The sequence below is a fragment of the Gymnoscopelus microlampas genome (assembly GCF_963454915.1).
Source record: "Gymnoscopelus microlampas genome assembly, chromosome: 12".
NCBI lineage: Eukaryota > Metazoa > Chordata > Actinopteri > Myctophiformes > Myctophidae > Gymnoscopelus > Gymnoscopelus microlampas.
The window spans coordinates 15,391,741-15,413,478 of NC_139949.1; the positions used below are offsets into that span (position 1 = coordinate 15,391,741).

Sequence of the window (21,738 nt, forward strand, 5' to 3'; positions counted from 1 at the left end):
AGAGGTTCGGGCTGCTACAGGCCCTCACACCGTACGCCACACCGCCGATCCAACCAATATGTCTGAGTCATAGTGTCAGTGGCTTTGTCAGAGTAGCCGTTGTACGCATCTGTCTGTGTCCCTTTTGTGCCCATATGGAGATCTCTGTATCTGTCTGTCTGTCTGTGTCCCTTTTATGCCCATATATGGAGATACCTGATGTCGTTAGTATATGCCCATACCCTGTATATTGGCAAGCCCATATATGGGCATATTCGTTGGATCGGCGGTTCTGGACAACTGGATATCCATATATGCCCATATATGGACATATAGGTCAGCTCTGTGGTTCTGGACAACTGCATATCCGAGACAGACAGCAGGTACCGCATTCCCTCGAGTCCTTGCCGATGTGCGCGCCGAGAATGAAGTCTGTCTGTACCATATATGCACATGACCATATATGGGCATAGCGGTCGGATCTGTGGCTCTGGATAACCGGATCTCTCTGTATGCCTATATATGGGCATATCGGGTTTGTTTATGGTTATGTTTGAGTCATCGTGACATGCCTATATATGGGCATATCGGTTTGTTTATGGTTATGTCTGAGTCAGAGTGATGTGGCCGTGGTCCGCCAGCCAATTTTAATATAGGATGTCCATCTCTTGGTTTGTCTTGCTGTCCCTCCGCACTTCCCTTGCTCTTTCCTCTATCCATCTCTCTCTCTCCTTCCTTCCCCTCTTCCTTTCTTTCCGCATTACTTTTCCTCTGCAATGTCCAGTTGCATCATGTTGAGCTGTATTCACTGATGCCAAAGTCCATTCTTTGTATGAACTTAATACTTGGTAATAACGTTTTTATGGGTTCCTTCCTTCCTTCCAGCCATCCTAACTTTTTTCTTCCTTTCGTTCAATAAATCAATGCTTTCATTCAGAATCTGGTACAAAAGGCGTAGCCGACACGATTCACTTTTTGCTATTTGTTCCGTTCTGCCAGTTATTTCTTCTAGGAGGACATATTGGGTTAATTTATGGGTCACTGTAAAATCCGGAGTGTTAGTTTAACTCTAAAAAGTGTAACATTTTAAGTAACACTCAGGATTTTGCTGTGCACAGTCTGTGTCTGACTCTTGGAAACATGAAAGAACTTGTACACACCAACTGGCAGGCTCCTAGGAATGAACACACACGCACACGCACACGCGCGCGCACACACACACACACACACACACACCCACACACACCCACACACACCACAGAGCGAGCACAGAGCGAGCACAGTGGAGGGAGAAACAATAGCACGTCAACTAAAAAGGCCAGAAATCACAAAGCGAGACAATGACAGGATCCAAGAGCTGCGTTTTAAGTTAGAATGAAACAGTATTCATGGTGTGGTGGACTGGTTTGATGTGGGAACAGCATCCCAGCTTCTATTCTGAGGCTCGGGCGCGAAGCCCAACTTATACTCCACTGTATGACGGTGTCGCACTCTGAATTATAGCCGACCTACAAGCTCACCTCTGTCACAGAGGCAATGTGTTGTGAGCTTGTAGGTCTGCTATTTTCAGCGTGCAACACCATCGCAAGGTGGAGTACAATTTAGTAACCGTGGCTGACAATGGCACATTTTTCCCCCCTTATTTTCCTCAACGTAAGAAAAAGGAGTGAAAGCTAAAACATGAATGGATTGTTCTAGTACGTGGACTATTTTCGCATTTTTTTGTTTGTTTGTTTGTTTCCCATTCAGCCAAAACAGCTCCTCTACAAACTCCTGTGAGCCTCCACGTCCCATCATGTCATAGTTCATTCAGATTACAACTTTAGTCATAGCGAGGTGGTGGTTGCTATTATGTGGTTTAACCCTTCGGTGTAATCACACAGTGGATACTCATCTCCTGTGGTCATGTGGTGCTGGTGACAGCGAGAGACGCCTGGCATCCGAGCGCTGAGCGCTAAAGGGCCTGCCAAGGGCCAAGGGCCAATGGCCACCACGTTGCAAGCTGTCATTCATCGTAGCCTTCAATCATAGCGTATGTCGTAAACTTGACCCTCTGAAATGTAACAATATGAGATATTTAATCTCTCAAGACAGATTTTCTTCTTTTTTTTTACCGAATGGGTTCCCGGATTGTGAAACACTAACTCAATCCACTCCAGGCTTAGCAGAGAACGTTTAGCCCCGCTGATATGGCTTCAAAAAGAAAACAACACAAATGCACATTTCAGTCAAAAAAAATAAATAAATAAACGACAAGGAAACAGTATTGCTTTGGTTTCAGTTTTTTCCTACAATGTAAATCCTCTCTGGTGGTCATATCATTCGTTTTTAACACAACGTCAGAACGACACTGCCTGTCTTGAACCATAAGATGACGCGTTGTTGTAGAACTATGGTGTCTGTGTATATTTGATAAATACTCAGTTTTGTCTATCAGTTGGTCTGTCTTCCTGTCACTGAGCTGCCTGCCTGTCTGTCTGTCTATCTGGACTGCTTCTCTGACTGTCTAATTTGTATGTCTGTCTGTCTGTCTATCTGTCTACCTGTCTGTATGATCTGTACGTCCAGGCTGTTTATCATATCAGTCAGTCTGGGCTGTCAGTGGATCAGAGGTGGATCCCACCTTGCTGGTTATGTTAACATGCTGCCATCTGCTGGTAGGATAAGGTTAAGGCAGCCAACACAGCTTGGACTCAAGCCACTGAACCACTTCAACCCTAACTATCGGAGACCCCCCGCATGTAGATCACCTATTTTCCCCTAATGTTCGCCCCCAGAATAGGGACGCTAGGGTTCATGTGGTTAAGTGAGCCTAATTTATAGTTCATTTCCAAAAATAGCAAATCTACAAGCCAACAACACGTTGCATTGATCAGCTCTTTTCTGCAAGTAACACGCCTCTTCATCCTGTCTGTCTTCTTGCCTCCCTCTCTGTCTGTCTGTCTGTCTGTCTGTCTGTCTGTCTGTCTATCTGCCTCCTGTCTGTGTGTCTACCTGCCTGTCTTTTTGTTTCCTGCTTTCTGTCTGTCTGTTGATCTAGCTGTCTGTGGACCCAGCCAAGGTAATCTAATGATGAAGCAATGATGAAACACAAGTATTTTGTCTTGCAGTTGTGTTCTTATCAGATAGCTAAGACCTTCTTGTTGCTCAGCTGACCTGGTATGGACAGGACCTGTGCAGTGTTGACTATTTACAGTCCATTTGTGATTAGTCAGACAGTTCTCCTCTAAACAGAGGAATAGTAGCAGTTTTTATGTTACCTCTTCCCCTGAGAAGGTCTGTCATTCTAATGAAAGCCTTTCCTTACTGAAGGCAACCAAGCAGTAGACCAACAATACTGTAGGTCAAAAAGTTCTGCTCTTGTCTTGTCTTGTCTTACAGCAGCATTTGTATCCAATGAGATCCTCTTCCACTGAGCCAAACGGTTGAGCGTGGTTTGAGGCTTGACCCAGCTATAAAGGATTTTTCATCAAACAGAGGCCTTTCGATGGGTCACACAAATCTCGTTTCTGCAGAGGAGTGGTGCTACCAGATCATTTGAAAATAGTTCCTCGGAGCTTGACAATTGATCTGTGTCAGGTAGGCCTTACTGTGACACTCGTCCCTTAGAGCAGGAGGCTATCAAACGGCAGGTCTCCTGTGGGTCATTCAGCTCAGGAGGTCTCAGGAGAGCGGCACCATTTTTTATGTAGCTCTGTTGAGCCAGGCAGTCGTGTTGGATCAGGTATAGACCTTCTTGTGAAGGTATGAAGGCTATCAAATGGTACAGTAGAAAACCTGCGGCAGGCCAGAGTCACATTGGATCAGGTATAGGCCTTCGTGTGAAACGGTGGCAGAACCTGCAGCAGGTCAGACAGCCATGCTGTGGTCTGCTCAGAAAAGTCGGACCTGCTTCTTCAGTTCGTTTTTCTTCCACTGAGCCAGATGGTCGAAGGCAGACATGGGCATCCCAAACACTCTGTAGAACTCTTCTGGAGACAGATGACGCTGGGGGGGGGGGGGGGGGAGAGGAGAGAGAGAGAGAGAGAGAGAGAGAGAGAGAGAGAGAGAGACACAGACAAGGAGAATGAATGTTTACCATGTCTTTAGTAATGAATGTCCACTGGATCTCTACTAATGTCCACTGGATCTCTACTAATGAGTGTCCACTGTGTGTGTCCTTACCTCCAGCCTGGCTCTGTCAACATCACTAGGAAGACGCTGTTGTCCTCTGACATGGACCACCAGGGCCTCATACGGGTAGATCTGGACAAAGACAAAGAGAGACACCTAGTGCTTAATATTGCTCATATCACTTTATCATAGAGTTCCTTCATATGGGGAGGAAGGGAGAGAGAGAGACAAAGAGAGAGAGAGAGAGCGAGAGACATAGACAGAGATAGGGGGTATGATATGGAGAGAGATCAATGCTTGTAAAGCAACTAGTGCTTTGTAGTAGTGTTGATTTTAACAGCACATTTTGATTCGATTTTAGTCATAGACTTTTGAATCAAATTCCATTTAGTTTTAGTCATATTTGTGTCATCTGAAATGTTTTACTGTTAGTCTAGTTTTAGGCGACTGAATATCATAAGATTATAGTCGACTGAATCTACAGTTGATTTAGTCGACTAAAATGTATTTTGGCATGGCCTTGATGCCGTCGTAATGCCTGATTTTACACTCGATTGCATGCTGAAAATAGCCGATCTACAAGCTCACAATGCGTCATGCTGCAATGCGTTGTGAGCTTGTAGATCTGCTATTTTGCAACACCCGAGCGCAAACGAGCATAAAATGACTGGTCTTTTAGTTCTACTGGATCTCTTCTCCACTAGTCCACAACAACATTTTCAGTCTAGTTTTTATTTGCTGACGAAATTGTCAATATCTTTTTTCTTAGTTTCAGTCATCATAGCTTAGCTTTTATTTACTTTTTATTTAGTTTTCGTCAGTGAAAAAAGGTAGTCGACAAACATTTTTCGCCATAGTTTTAGTCAACGAAATCAACACTGCTTTGTAGCTAAAGTGACTTTATGAATGAGAGAGTAAGCGAGTGTGCGTGTGTGTGCGGGCGTGTGTGTGTGTGTGTGGGGGGGGGGGGAGGCGATTAACATTGGCTCTTACATTACACTATAATTGGAGAGCGATCCATCATGCTTTGCTGTTGTCTCTACTGTAAGTACCGTTTACTCCCACATCGGGCCGCGGTGGATGTGGCTGAATGCGGTGGTTCATTTAATGCACGCGGGGTGATAGCGCTGTCAGTCAGTCAGAAGACTGTACTTTATGAATGTAATTAGATTGTGCTTTCCATTATCCCTTCTCACGGAATGCACGGCCCTTTATGAGCGCTGACAGCAGCTTGGCCCTGTGACAGTTCAGCACAGTTGGCAGCAGGCCTGCAACTATTACTTTCGTACCGATTACTCTATGGATTACTATTCCGATTAAGCGAATGATCGCGAAGCGTTAAAAAAATATTTATGTAAATATACAAAACTTCATGATGTGAGCCTGCAGATCTGCTATTTTTGCTATTAATAAAAATCGATGATTTTATCAAAATAGATTATTTTATCAAAATAGATTATTTTAAGTTGTTAACTGGTTGTGCCCCTATGTGCCAGAATAACTTACCTTGTACTCTGAAATAAAAAGGAGAAGAGAAGAGAAAAGAAGAGAACAATTATATTGTGTGTTTTTTATGGTAAAAGACAACATGTTTTATGTGTAAAATATCAAAATGTTCAAGTTTTCTGGTGAACACTGACCTCTGATCTGCCAGTTAATAGTGTTATTACTGTCGTACTGGTAATAGTCTCCGCCAGCACTCCCAGGCTGCTGGAAAACCACACATTTATGATAACCAGTGGTGGAAGAAGTACTCAGATATTTTACAAAGTAAAAGTAGCAATACCACAATATAAAAATACAAGTAAAAGGCCTGTGTTCAAAATGTCACTTGAGTAAAAGTACAAAAGTATTGGCATCAAAATATACTTAAAATACCAAAAGTAAAAGTACTAAAATGTTTGAAAATAGCAGTTCTACAAGCTCACAACATGATGCGACACGTTATGAGCTTGTAGATCGGCTATTTTCAAATAGCCTAAGTATAAAATAGAGCTAAAGTGGTTAATGTATGTTTTATAATATGATAATTTATATTTATATTTATAAGTGACAAGTAACTAAAGTTTTCAAATAATTGTAGTGGAGTAAAAAGTACAATATTTGCCTCTGAGATGTAATGGAGTAGAAGTAAAAGTATTGAAAATTGGAAATACTCCAGTAAAATAAAACATACCTCAAATTGTACTTAAGTACAGTATTTGAGTAAATGTACAACTTTACACCATTAAAGTTAACTGGTACTGAAAATATATAAACATTACTCAAAGAAAAAGGACGATTTAAAATGCACACACAAAATGTATGCAGATACACATGCACATACTGTACACACAAGCACATACACAGTACACACAAAGCTGCACAAACATATACATACAGTGTTACACAGTCTTTCTCTCTTATAAACACACACACACACACACACACACACACACACACACACACACACATAGACACAAACAAATAAACACACACACACACACGCACACGCACGCACGCGCGCACACACACACACACACACACAGTACAATAGTGTTCACCAACCCGATTCAGTCCGCTTTTCCCGTAGCCTGGCAACGAGGCAGATTTGGAGATGTAGGAGTCTGTGGGAAGAAACACAAACATGAACACACACACACACACACACACACACACACACACACACACACACACACACACACACACACACACACACACACACACACACACACACACACACACACACACACACACACACACACACACAAACTATGAGGACTAGAACATCAACAAGTTGTTCTCTTCACTGGGAACAAAGCATGTCTCAAGTGTTCTGTGGTGTGTGTGTGTGTGTGTGTGTGTGTGTGTGTGTGTGTGTGTGTGTGTGTGTGTGTGTGTGTGTGTGTGTGTGTGTGTGTGTGTGTGTGTGTGTGTGTGTGTGTGTGTGTGTGGTCTCCATTGGTGTAAAGTAACAAAGTACATTTACTCAAGTACTGTACTTACTGTAAGTACAATTTTGGCTATTTTCAAACATTTTAATACGTTTACTTTTGGTACTTCAAGAATATTTCCATACCATTACTTTTGTACTTTTACTCAAGTAACTTTTGAATTAAGGACTTTCATTTGTAACAGATTACTTCAACATTGCAGTATTGATACCTTTACTTAAGTAAAACATTTGAGTACTTTTTCCACCACTGGTGGTCTCGTTATTTTGTAGTTATGGCGGGAAAAGACATTTTGGTTTGACTGAGTTTATTTGACATTTCTGTAGGTTTATTACAGGATTCTATTCTACTGTATGAATCTACAGTAAAGCTGTGTATATGACATGCTGTTCCTTAACACCATGTAGCAGTAAAATAGACTGTATATATATATATATATATTTTCTTTAAACTGAAAAGTCTAATTATGTGGATCTCAGGATCCACGTTTGCAATATTAGGTCTGGACAAACACACACAGACACAAAAGGGCAACAAAATATTGAGTAAATAATCAGTTTGTGCGACGGCCATATGATGCCCACTAGAGCAGTGGTCCAGGGCACCCCAATGTAGAATTTAAATTAAATTGTTACTTTTCACCTAGCTAGCACCTTGTATTCAGGGCATATTTAACTTCTTTGACACTTAACATACTGTCATAATATTTCATCACTATATCATTATAATCATTATAATGACATCTCTCTTCACTCTGCTGCCTAAATAATGCTGACGAGAGAAGACGTGCAATTCCACAACTGGAGCAGCAGGGGGCAACAGAGGCATATTAAACACCCCACTCTTCTCTCTCTTCTCTTGCCGTCTCTCTCTCTCTCTCTCTCTCTCTCTCTCTCTCTGCTCTATCCTCCATTCCATCCCTCTCTCTCCTACATCTAGCCCACTTCCTTTTGTTCCTATCTGCCTCTCTGTCGCTCTTCTTTCATCCTCCCATGTTTCTCACAGTTTTTCGCACAATCTCTCACTTTCCCAATTTCTCCCTCTTTTTCCACTATGTTTAACACCCCCCACCCCACCCCCCCCCCCCCCACTGTGCCTTTCTAGTGTCGAGGAAAATTCAATTACACAGTGATGTCAAAGCCAGAATCAAACACAGTGATGCAGCAGAAATAATGTGTGTGTGCGTGCGTGCGTGTGTGCGTGTGTGCGTATGTGTGTGCGTTCCTACAATGCAATATGCGAGCTGCTGCACTAAACTGCATTTGGCACCTGCGAGGCCCTCTCATTAAAGAGTGGAGACGTGGCCACCTATAGATTTTATAAGTTAGGCGGATGCAAGGTTTCAAGTTTCAAAAAGTTCTTTCTTCACCGGGGCGCACGGTTCAGAGGAGTTCATTCAAAACACAAGAATCACCTTTATTTCATTAAGCACCAGCAGCATATGGACATAATGGACATATGCTGCCCGTGCCTAAATAACCCCTTTCAACCTGTTCTCACTGTTCTCTCGCAAGTAGTGACATATAGGTGACAATTTCCAAAAACGTAAAAACAAAAACCAACAACAACAACAACAACAATGTGATGCACTGTGAGCTTGTGAGCTTGTAGATGTGCTAGTTTCTCATTTCATTTCTGAAAGTATAAAATAGGGCTTAATTAAAATGTACCTACAGTAAAAGATATTTGTGTGAGCGCTGGTGATTCCAGTGCAGTTTTGACAGAAAATTTGGATTTAGTTTTAGTCATAGTCTTCTGAATTCAATCAAATTCCATTTAGTTTATATATTTAGTTTATATTTTAGTCTTCAGAAATGTTTTAGTTTTTGTCTAGTTTGAGACGACTAAATATCATAAGGTTATAGTCGACTAAAACGACGGTTGATTTAGTCGACTAAAATGTATCGCGGCAGGCCTTGATGGGGTCGTAATGGCTGATTTTACACTTGGTTGCATGCTGAAAATAGCCGATCTACAAGCTCACAACGCGTCGCAGCGCAACCAAACATAAAATGACTTGTCTTTTGGTTCTACTGGATCTCTTCTCCACTACTCCCTCACTAACATTTTAGTCTAGTTTTTGTTTGTTGACAAAATTGTCAATATATTTGGTCTTAGTTTTAGTCAGCAAAGCTTAGTTCTTATTTATTTGTGTGTGTGTGTGTGTGTGTGTGTGTGTGTGTGTGTGTGTGTGTGTGTGTGTGTGTGTGTGTGTGTGTGTGTGTGTGTGTGTGTGTGTGTGTGTGTGTGTGTGTGTGTGTGCTCTGACAGCGATCTCTAAAGCCCTGCACAATGGAGAGGGCAGGATGAGGGGATCAGAGAGAGAAGAGCATCGCTTATGTCATCCTTGTGATGACCTCAGAGATCAGAACACTCACCACTGTCAGCACTGTGCACGGACCTGGGAGCTGGAGAGAGACAGAGGGGGGGGGAGGGATGGAGATAGAGGGGGAGAAATAGATGGAGGGGGAGAGAGCGGGGAAAAGAGGCGGCGAGAGAAAGAGAAAAAGGAGAGGCAAAAGAAACGTTAACCTTTGAACAACAATTCACCAACTTCCACAAACGCTGTGCACACGCGCACACACACACACTGTACTGTACACTCACCCACGTGCAAAGAAAAAGGGAGAAAGAGGGAGCACAAGGGACGATGGAGTGGGTCTGTGTGTGTGCGTGCGTGCGTGCGTGCGTGCGTGCGTGCGTGCGTGCGTGCGTGCGTGCATGCGTGCGTGTGTGCGTGCGTGTATGTGTGCGTGTGCGTGTGTGCAGTCGTGGAAAAAGTACTCAATTTCTTTACTTAAGTAAAAGTACCAATACTGCAATATAGAAATATAGCCTCGTTATAAAATAAGGATAAAGTGGTTAATGTACCTCAAAATTGTACTTAAGTACAGTACTTGAGTAAATGTACTTAGTTACTTTACACTACTGGTGCGTATGCATCTAAGTGCAGGCTGGCGGGGTAGGCAACCATTCACACGTACAGCAAAGTGTGCAGAGTGTAGGTATAGGGTGCAGTGAGACGGCCTGAGATGATGAAAACGGGGCCAGCTGTCAAGGGTCATCTATTAAACATCAGCACCACTGAGGAAACGCTGCAGCCGCATAAACATAAACACATTAAACCTTCCCCACAAGCGGCGCACTATAAAAAATATGTAATGTGCTGTAAATTCATGGAGCAGAGCATATTGCTACTCACTGCCAGGGTAGAGAGGCTTTGGTGTTTACTAGACGCACCTCTTCTGTAAATGTGCTATCAATATCCTTGGAGTTGCGTTGCATCAGTGCTTCTTAAAGCCTGTTATGCAGTATAGACATGCTGTCGGGCAGAAACGTTGTAATCTTCATATGTCAACTTTTTACCTTTTTTTGTGTGTAAATGAATGCCTTATACAGCAGTTCATCATACAAGAGTGTCACACAGAAGCAGTGAAAATTGCCGACTACAGGCTCACAACATTATCATTATTGTAAAACAAATAATAATAAAAAAAGGAATGGTTTTGGACATACAAGGTAACCACCAGACAGAAAACGATATACATGTACTATAATACTTCGTCATGTGCTAGTGTTGGATGCCCGTGTCCCGCACCGGTGTTGCACGTTGAAAACAGACGATTTACAAGCTCAAAACGCGTCGCATCGAGACAACACGAAGTATAGTACAAATAAGGCTTTAACTGGCTTCTCTGGGAAAAAAATGATTTCGTCAGCATAGTAACCACTTGAATCCCAGCGTCTATAAGCCAAAAATAGCATATCTACAAGCTCACATCACTGCGCATTGTGAGCTTGTAGATTGGTTCCTTTTACGTGGTTAATAGTCGTCTGTCCAAATTGTAATCCGGTTGTGTTTACTTATTTTTGGCAACCTTTGAATATGAACGCGTGCACTTTAGTGATCCTATCATGTTTGAAGTTCCAATCCATGCTGTCTGCCTGCTGTGCGAGGGCCATTTACTCAAGTACTGTACTTAAGTAAAGTGTTGAGTTTCTTTTTACTTCACTGGAGTATTTCCAATTTTCAGTACTTTTACTTCTACTCCACTACATCTCAAAGGCAAATATTATACTTTTCCTCCACTACAGTTATTTGAAAACAAATTAGTACTTAGTAGATTTTGATTAGATTATTATTACAAAACATACATTAACCACTTCAGCCCTACAGTATATACATTTGAAAATAGCTGATCTACAAGCTCATAATGCATCGCGAAGCGATGCATTATGAGCTTGTAGATCGGCTATTTTCAAAAGATTTTTATACATTTGAAAACTTATGAAATGGGACATTCTGCATAATGAGTACATTTTGATGCCAATACTTTTGTACTTTTACTCAAGTACATTTTGAATTCCGGACTTTTACGTGTAGTATTTCTACATTGCAGTATTGATACTTTTACTTAAGTAAATAACGTGTACTTTTTCCACCTGCATGCGGTGTGTTTTATCAGGCATTAACACCACCAACGAGGCGTGCCGACACACACGCCGCCGGAGGGGGGGGGGGGGGGGGGGGCGGGGGGCGTACAGGGAGACAGAGACCAGCCGTCTCTAACTACATCTGAGGCAGAGAGGATGAGCGCAGGCCTTACAGGACGTATTAACCCTTTAAGACTGGGAGAGCATCATTTGTATCATTTTAAAGATTTCTTTGGGCTATTCAAAAATAGCAGATCTACAGGCTCGTAGCGCGGCACCGAGTACCACGCTATGAGCTTGTAGATCTGCTATATTTTTTTAAAATCGTGAACATTTTAGCAAATCTATGAATATACGTTTTTTTTTTAAGCGAGCATTTTTAACTCAAATCTTTGCTTCTGGGGGGTCCCCGGAACAACATATTTTGAGATGGGGGTCCGTGGCCAAATACGTATCATTTTGGGTGGTCCTTGACACGTTTGAGAACCACTACACTGATTTTATAGCAACATAAGTTAAAAACAAAACAAAACAAAAAACTGACTTAGAAGACATTAGTAGAATCCCCAGAAGCAAATATTTGAGTTACACATGTTCACTTACATATATATATATATTCAAAGATTTGCGCAACATTTTCACGATTGTCCAAAAATAGCAGATCTACAAGCTCGCTATGAGCTTGTAGATCTGCTATTTTTGAATAGCCCAAAGAAATCCAAAAAAATGACACACGGATGCGTTCCCGGTCTTGATGGGTTAAAAAGTCCCATGCTCACCGTGAAGCCACACACTATCACACGGGGCAGAGCTCCTGCACCTTCTCGTCTCTTCCTTTCACTTTACTTATTATTCTTCTCCTCCTCCTCTCCCTTTCCCCTCACCCTGATTTACCTCTCCACCTCGGAGTCATACATCTTCTCTGACCTGTTCCAAATTGCTTTAGCCTCCCTCCCTCTCTCTCTCTCTCTCTCTCTCTCTCTCTCTCTCTCTCTCTCTCTCTCTCTCTCTCTCTCTCTCTCTCTCTCTCTCTCTCTCTCTCTCTCTCTCTCTCTCTCTCTCTCTCTCTCTCTCTCTCTCTCTCTCTCTCTCTCTCTCTCTCTCTCTCTCTCTCTCTCTCTCCCTCTCCCTCTCCAACACGCTCCATCTCTCTAAATCTCTTCTCTCCTTACCATTTATTTCAATTCTCTCTGTGCCTCCCTCTGTCTCTGCCGCGCTAATACGCTCTGTTGTATTGCCACTGTCTCCTCCCAAGACTTCTATTTTATTTATGTATTTCTGTCTGTCTGTCTTTCTTTCTTTCTTTATTTCTTTCTTTCTTTCTTTCTACTGTTCTACTGTTTCTAAACTACAGCCTCAATATTACTAATACACCCCCTCATAAACATGGACACGAGCATGTACACACACACATACACGCATGCACGCACGCACGCATGTATGCACGCACACTCAGCCTTTCTGTCACAGTCAGACTTTGCCTATCTTGTCTAGGTCTTGTATGTCTATGTTATGTTCTTGTTCTAGTTTTCATGGTTCTCATGTCTTCCCCAGGCGTTTCTCATGTGTAATCTCATATGTATATTAGTCTTGTTCCCCAGTCAGTCCTTGTGAGTCATTGTTTGGTGTCTCTCCTGAAAGTCCTGGGTGTGCTGCCTCCGATATCACTCCTCAGAGGTTCTGGTTGTGGAAGCGCTGACTGTCCAGCATCTCTTCAGCCCCAGGTTCTATGTCCCTTTCCTGTCCGGCAGTGGAAGAACGCTCCGAGGGGTTTCAGCCCCTTTCCCTGCCCTTTGAACCATGTTTCAAATACCCTTTCCTGTCTGCAGTGGAAGAACGCTCTAGGCGGTTTCAGCCCCTTTCCCTGCCTTTCTACAGTACCTGAACTCTCATTTCCAGTGATCTAGCCCATTGTTACATTTCCCTTGTGTCCCTCTTCCTCATGGACATTGTGGGACGTCAGGAGCCGTCCCTAGAGGGGAGGGTACTGTCACAGTCAGACTTTGCCTGTCTAGGTCTTGTATTTCTATGTTATGTTCTCGTTCTAGTTTTTATGGTTCTATGTGCACGTCTTCCCCAGTTTCCCAGGAATCTCATGCGTATTAGTCTTGTTCCCCAGTCAGTCCTTGTAATAAATCGCCCAATCTTGGGTTTTGACTTGACACTTACAGCCGTTCATTGTGTTGTATCCCTGGCTTGGCAGCGCCTCCTTGCTGCTGCCGCGAGAGTTGCGCCCGCCTCCCCACTGGTCGTTGTCGTAGCAACCCGATTTTGCCTTCATCTCCTCCTTCAGAATCATCCTCCCAATCCCCTGGATGGACAGATGGAGAGAGATGGAGAGAGGTAAGATAGAGTAGAAAGTCGTAAATATATGTATGGAGAATGGTATTATAGAAGTAAGGGAAGTACTGCACGGCTGGACGAACAAATGGACAACGATAGAAAGATTTTCCTTCAAAAGTTGACGACAGGTTAAGCAGGAGAACGGGCGGGGAAAAAAAGACAATTAAATAATGGCATGGCCTCCCTGACCAATCTTGAACTACGGTATCGATATAGTAAGTTACTAAGGACCCTATTTTGCGCGTCTTAAGTACCAGGTCTTATGACTTAACTTAAGACCTGGAGGCGTGGCCAAAGCCGTTTGGCAATTTTGAGTGGCCAAACAGCATTGTTCACGCCTCCAGGTCTCCGTGTGTGAATGAAGCCACTAATCACAGTGTGGTGTTCAGTGGTGAAGCTGCAGGCTGGCTGCTAGTCTACATGTCTAGTGTGATGATGGTCTACACCTCATCGGACCAAATGGAAGTAGCAACGCTTCAAATAAACAATATTGCTGTTCTTTTTAGGTAAGTAAGTAAGTAAGGTAAGTTATTTACTTACTTACTTATTTACTTTAAGCCAAAATAGGGGCGGCCGTAGCCAATTGCTCTCATCTGAGCCATCTGAGGAACGTGCTGCTGGGTGAAGCATTAAAAGTTATTTATCCTCCAGAAAATATCTCATCCCCTTTAAAAAAAAATGCCTCTGACTTCCACTCAGAACATCTTACAATAAATGCACGAAATCTCTGCACGCCCGTCAGTATGTACTTCACATATCTCGAGAACATTATCATGAAAGAAGGTCTAGGAAATGCAACCCTCGCCTTATAGGTGTTAATTACATACAGTAGTTAAACAGTGGCAGCACATAAAGAACATAAATGTTGCTGTACTGTACTGTACAGTAAGTGTGTGACAGCTGCGGTGTGTGTTTAGTAGAAAGAGAGGAGAGAGTGTGTTTATGTGATTCAGATGTACTGAGAGAGAGGATAATGACCTATAGGAACCTTGCTTTGCATTCTGGGAAGAACTGCATTTAATTAGATAGCTCATTAAACATTAACAGACACACGTGCACATGACCACAAACTATAGAGACACACGCACACGCACACGCACACGCACACGCACACGCACACGCACACGCACACGCACACGCACACGCACACGCACAGAAAGCACAGAAAGCACATACACAGTAAGATCTGTGTTCAACAACATTATACTGGATCACTCTGGGCCTGAACTTCCAAGTAAAGCCAACAGGGGGAGCAGCGGCCTCGAGAGAGAGACTTCAGCACCACGGACAGTTCAGACCTTTAGGTGAGCTGTTAGAAAGTATAGGTACGGGGGGGGGGTTCTGATTTTAAGCAGCCTTGATTTTTGATAACAATAAAGAATTGGTATCAAAATGTACTTAAAGTACCAAAAGTAAAAGTACTAAATGTCACTGTAGATCTGCTGTTTTCAAATAGCCTAGATATAAAATAGGGCTAGAGGTGTTAATGTGTGTTTTATAATATAATAATTTATATCTGCAAAGTAACTAGTAACTAAAGTGTTCAAATAATTGTAGTGCAGTAAAAGTACAATATTTGCCTCTAAGATGTAGTGGAGTAGAAGTAAAAGTACTGGAAATTGGAAATACTCCAAATAGCTAAACATTTGACTTAAGTGCAGTAGAGTAAATATACTTAGTTACTTTTACACCACTGGTGAGCGCCTTCTGGAGAGAGGCTGGCAGCTTTCATAGACAGTATGTAGGTCACCAAATCAAGTCCTCCCAGGTGTATAACCAGTGCCTCACTGATTCATCCCATGTACACAGTAATATTCCCAGTGTTAATGTATGGATCTGTGGAGCAACCTGATTGCAGAGTGGTTAGGAACGTGTACCACATGGGCTCTATCGCCCTGACAGCCGGTCCCCAGTTGGATTCCTGACCGGCGGGACCATTTGGAGTGTGAAACCCCCCCGCCCTATCTACCGTGTTCCTGTCTCTCTCTCCACTTTAAACAGTGGTGGAAAAAGTTCTCAAATGTTTTACTGGAGTAAAAGTATCAATACTGCAATGTAGAAGTACTCTGTTACAAGTAAAAGTCCGGACTTCATAGTTTACTTGTGTAAAAGTACAAAAGTATTGGTATCAAAATGTACTTATAGTACAAAAAGTAAAAGTACTAAATTGTTTGAAAATAGCAGATCTACAAGCTCACAACGCGTCGCGCTGCGACGTGTCGTGAGCTTGTAGATCGGCTATTTTCAAGTAGCCTAGGTATAAAATAGGGCTAAAGTGGTTAATGTATGTTTTAGAATGTAATAAATTATATCTGCAAAGTAAATAGTAACTAAAGTTTTCAAATAATTGTCGAGGAGTAAAAGTACAACGTTTGTATACCTTAAAATTGTTATTAAGTACAGTACTCGAGTAAATGTACTTAGTTACATTACACCACTGGGTAGAGAGGCCTTCTGGGAATGGTTCACAAGTTCACAGGTTCGATCTCCACCTGGCTCCTCCAGGGGTTATGTGTGTGTGTGCGCCGAGGTGTCCCTGAGCGAGACAAACTGAGCCCCAAATTGCTCCCAGTGGGCTCACCTGGAGCAGCACCATGCTCCTAATAGGACGGGTCACATGCTTAGCAGTAATTACCCTCCAGGGATCACAATAAATACCCTTTAACCCCGTTTTCCAACTGCCCTACCTCCTGCTCTGCCATCCCCATTATGCACGCTACTGTATGTGTGTGAGCGTGTGAGTGTGTGTGTGTGTGTGTGTGTGTGTGTGTGTGTGTGTGTGTGTGTGTGTGTGTGTGTGTGTGTGTGTGTGTGTGTGTGTGTGTGTGTGTGTGATGTTGGCGACTGAAGCTGGGCATCAGATCAGATCTCCACAATGTAGTGCAGACTTACGCAATATAGATGCTGTAGATTATTTTTTTACATACATGAACAGACACCCACGCACGCACGCACGCACGCACGCACGCACGCACGCACGCACGCACGCACGCACGCACGCACGCACGCACGCACGCACGCACGCACGCACGCACGCACGCACGCACGCACACACACACACACACACACACACAATGTGTTGTAGGGAGGGATGCGTGATTGAAAAAGAGGAGACAAGTGGAAAATTATATTTTCTTTCCATACCCTGTTTAGATTGTGGTTCCATCCGTCTTCTTCTCCTCCAGACGAAAACCTCCTCGCCCTGGAGACTGGGGAGAGAGACAGAGATAGAAAGTCAGAGTGAGAGAAATAGAGACAGGAACGACACAGAGAGAGAAAGAAGTAAAGAGACAGAGAGAGAGAAAGTCAATAAATAACTATAAGCCAAAAAAGAATGTTCTTGACGGTGTCTATATTTACAGCGGTGGGGTGACCCCAGGGTGGTGTCGGTACACGCTGTAGGTACGCCTGCATGGAGGTGTGTGTGTGGGCGTGTTGCTGTCAAGGCGTACGTCGTCGGTGTCGAGGGCAGAAACCTTGTATCCTTTTTCGGCTTTTAACCCATTAAGACCGGGAACGCATCTGTTGTAACCACTTTAACCATTATTTTACACTTTGGCTATTTTTTAAGAATCGTGAACATTTGTGCAAATCTTTGAATATATGTATTTTTTAAAGCGAACATTTTTAACTAAAATCTTTGCTTCTGGGGGTTCTACAAATGTCTTCTAAATCCAAAGGGTGGATCCAAACAGTTAAAAAAAATAATAATCAAAAATCCAATATCAAAAATATATCAGGTTATCAAACTTTTTTCATGTCAAGGACCCCCAAAATTATATGTATTTGTCCGCGGGCGCCCATCTCAAAATATTTAGTTCAAGGGACCCCCAGAAGCAAAGATTTTTGTCAAAAATGTATAAAAATTAATATTTACATATATATTTTTAAAACATTGCAGATCTACAAGCACATAGTGTGGGCACTCTGTGCCGCGCTATGAGCTTGAATATCTGCTATTTTTGAATAGCCAAAGAAATCTAAAAATGACACAGATACTTTCCCGGTCTTAGTGGGTTAATGCCCCACTTCATCACACAAGAGTGTCAAGCTAAAAAGTAGCGAAAATAGCCGATCTACAAGCTCACATTGTGAGCTTGCAGATCGGCTATTTTCACTACTTTCTGAACCAATCTCGTTCCGTTTCCTGAAAAGTCACGGTTTTGGACATAGGAGGTTATTCCACCCTGACAGTGACGACGTGTGTGCTCGCAGGTGTTGTGAGCGCTGTCTCTGTGCATGGCCCTGTGTGCAAAGCACCTATGGGTGCATGCAAGCGTATAGTAGTGCTTGCAGACAGGTTCGGGTGAAAGCCTGTGTGTGTGTGTGTGTGAGTGAGTGAGTGTGTGTTTGGGCCTTTTCACCTCTATTTCTGCGCCTGTGTGTGTGTGTGTGTGTGTGTGTGTGTGTGTGTGTGTGTGTGTGTGTGTGTGTGTGTGTGTGTGTGTGTGTGTGTGTGTGTGTGTGTGTGTGTGTGCAAGCACCTATGTGTGTGCTTGTGAGCGTATAATAGTGCTTGCAGACAGGTTTCGGGGGGTGCGAGCCATGCAGTGTGTGTGAGTGTGCGTTTGGGTGACGTGCATGTGCATTTGAGTGTGTGTTTTTAGCCTTTCCACCCCTATTTCTGTGCCTCTGTGTGTGTGTGTGTGTATTGATGGAGGAGGGTTACCTTTAGGAGAACCAGTGTAGGGGAAGTAGTTAGAGTCAGGGTGGTAGATGTCATTACAGTTTGTAGAGGAGTTCACCAGATTTTCATTGGTTTTATTCTTGCTGACTATTGGAGAGATGGAGAGAGAGAGAGAGAGAGAGAGAGAGAGAGAGAGAGAGAGAGAGAGAGAGAGAGAGAGAGAGAGAGAGAGAGAGAGAGAGAGAGAGAAAGAAAGAAAGAGAGAACGAGAACAGCATTTCAATTGAGAAACGGTGGCACTGCACTCAGTTTCACCATGACAGTAGGGCTTCAGCAGTTAATCAAAATGAATGAAAAAAATAATTAAAATGTTTTCACGTCAATTTGTCGATAATAATAATTGTGCAAGAGCCGTAGCTCTGAACAAGATTCATTCTTCAAGCTCACAAAACGTTGTTGTACGACTGAATGTAAATTACACTTTACTGTCATAGTAAAGACTCTACAAATGTCTTCTAAAAAAGAGTTTTCTGAAAGACCTATGTTGCTATTATATCAGTGGTGCTCAAAGTTTTTCATGTCAAGGACCCCCAAAATTATGTGTTTGGCCTCAGACCCCCATCTCAAAATATTTTGTTCCAGGGACCCCCAGAAGCAAAGATTTGAGTTAAAACTGTTTGATTTAAAAAAGTATATACTGTAGAGTATATTCAAAGATTTGAATATATCAGAAATAGCATTTCTACAAGCTCATAGCACGGCACGCGCTATGAGCTTGTATATCTGCTATTTTGAATAGCTAACCAGTCAGACATATACCGGTAAGCAGAGAGAGAGAGAGAGAGAGAGAGAGAGAGAGAGAGAGAGAGAGAGAGAGAGAGAGAGAGAGAGAGAGAGAGAGAGAGAGAGAGAGAGAGAGATAGGCAGGGAGACAGAGACTGGTCAGCAGTCTGCAGAGGCCAGTAAATTGTACAGAGGTGGAGGTAAGGCGCAGTAACTCTGTCTGAGCTGTCATCTGACCGTTGACGGATGACCGCAACCGTTTGTCTCTCTCTCTCTCGTCACCTCTGTCTGACTTTTTTATCACCCCCCCCCCTCCCCCCCACACACACACACACACACACACACACACACACACACACCCACACATACACCTGTTCTGTTGATTTCCACCACCTCTTCTGTAGTCCTTCTCTCTTTAAACAGTCCAATTTAGTTTCATTAAGGCTGAATTTGGTGTATTTCGATTGGTGTATTAATTAATTGTATTTCAATTCAATTCGGTTTAGTTCAAAACAATTTGATTCAATTCAATTGGACCTTAACTCAGGGGAGGATCTATTGTACGGGTTAGCCAGATAGAATCTGGGCCCACCCAGATTGACAGCTTTCCCCACCATAATATGGTGGTGTCATATTATGACATCCATGAAAACTACAGATTCTACCGGGGCGCAACGATGGGTGCAACGGGGCGCAACAATGGGTGCAATGGAGCGCAACGGGGCGCAACGATGGGTCCCGACGCAAAGATGGGTTGGGGACCAATTTCTATGGGTCGCGACTAAATAGCTCCTTTTTTCCATTTCCTACATAAAATACATATATATATAAGGATAATTCCTTTTAACAGGTCGTTCATGAAAGTCCTTGCGGTCTTGTTTCCACTGAAAACCTGTGAGCAATTAGGGGTTAAAGGTTAAATAAGGGACAAATTTAATTTCATCGACACATATGCTGACCTGGCCTGGAATCTAACCTGGTGCAAACAGGGCCTCTGGCTCCCTAGGCAGGCTCACTAACCACTCAGCTATGGCCGCCCCTTAATATATGTTATTTCGATTTAAAAAAAAAGTTCAAACAAAAAAATCTGAGAGACAGTTTGGGAGAAACAGACAGTAGGAAAACTGAGAGGGAGACAGTGTAGGAGAGACAGACAGTAGGAAAGCTGAGAGGGTCATAGAACCACAATGTACAGAAGTACAATATTTGCCTCTGAGATGTAGTGGAGTAGAAGTAAAAGTACTGAAAATTGGAAACACTCAAGTAACGTGAAAATTCCTGAAAAGTGTACTTAAGTGCAGCACTTGAGTGAATGTACTTAGTCACTTTCCACCTCTGGTAGTAACAATGCGACTTCCATCCCTTGAATAACTTGACGAAACCCTCTCTATTTCTCTAGTCAGAGGAAAGCGAGGAGGCCATGTTCAATCAATCAAGTTTTACTCCTTTGAAGTGGCATCTTTCTTACAAAAAGAGTGAGTCAATCTGCATTCCCATTACATAAAGAAACGTGTGACTCTGACTCTGACAGAATTATGAAAACAACACAGGAGGGAAGCTGTCAAAAAAACGGCACCACGCGGAGACGCGACTTACCTTGTCTCTTATAGATGGGAGGCTTCCTGTAGATATTGCTCTCATCGGAGGCTGGGAAGACAAATATGCAGAGTCAGACAGAGTAGGAAAAAAAAAGAGAACGGAACCGACGACAGGAGAGAGAGGAGAGAGAGGAGAGGATGCCTGCTTTACATACAGGGGACTCCCTCAATCACCCAAACCCTCAGAGCCTTCAACACCTTATGAGTTGCGCAAATCACAGCCCGTCGCAGCCGTAAAGGTGACAGCGCGTGTAGCAGACAAGTTATAGCAGAAGCAGCGTTGTGTGCATCCAGACGGCCTGATTGACACGTGGAGAGGCTGATTAAGAGTCATGCAGGCGTATTACAGAGAACGCCAGCAGATGGCAAGGGAATGAGGAATAGGGATGAGAGAGAGACAGACAGACAGACAGACAGACAGACAGACAGACAGACAGACAGACAGACAGACAGACAGACAGACAGACAGACAGAGACAGAGACAGAGACAGAGACAGAATGTTGGCTGGGACAAAGGAAGAAACAAAGCGTAATTGTTAAGTGATACAAAGGAAGGCATGGAGCCATTAGCAATACTAACTCCTGAGTGACTTTGGAAGACAACTGACTCTGTACACATTTCCTGTACAATACTAACTATAATTCAGTACTACAAGCAAGCAGACAATATCACCAACAAAATTATATATATATATATATACATACTGTACATACATACATACATACATACATACATACATACATACATACATACATACATACATACATACATACATACATATATGTATGTATGTATATATATATATATCAGAAAACTAAAACAGAAGTACATAATGAGCTGTGATTATGTAGTGCTTCCACCAAAACCAGGTGAGACCAATGTTAGTGCTACATCCCCGGAAACAGCCAAACACAGCAAAAAAATGCC

At 42.9% G+C, this 21,738-nt stretch overlaps 1 protein-coding gene across 1 annotated transcript in view; it reads right to left on the reverse strand.

Moving 5' to 3' along the window:
- Positions 1 to 3,852: 3,852 nt before the first annotated feature.
- LOC311056515 (actin-binding LIM protein 3-like) overlaps positions 3,853 to 21,738 on the reverse strand; it is a gene marked incomplete at its 3' end in the record, with an annotated part of 78,525 nt that continues 60,639 nt past the window's right edge. Inside the window, exons 14-23 of the mRNA XM_084073193.1 lie at positions 20,809 to 20,859; positions 18,472 to 18,576; positions 16,947 to 17,011; positions 13,629 to 13,770; positions 9,404 to 9,433; positions 6,640 to 6,698; positions 5,733 to 5,802; positions 5,599 to 5,606; positions 4,144 to 4,224; positions 3,853 to 3,966 (exon numbers count right to left, since the gene is read on the reverse strand). Of these exons, the coding sequence (XP_083929319.1) occupies positions 3,853 to 3,966; positions 4,144 to 4,224; positions 5,599 to 5,606; positions 5,733 to 5,802; positions 6,640 to 6,698; positions 9,404 to 9,433; positions 13,629 to 13,770; positions 16,947 to 17,011; positions 18,472 to 18,576; positions 20,809 to 20,859 (725 nt within the window). The remainder of the gene's footprint in view (positions 3,967 to 4,143; positions 4,225 to 5,598; positions 5,607 to 5,732; positions 5,803 to 6,639; positions 6,699 to 9,403; positions 9,434 to 13,628; positions 13,771 to 16,946; positions 17,012 to 18,471; positions 18,577 to 20,808; positions 20,860 to 21,738) is intronic.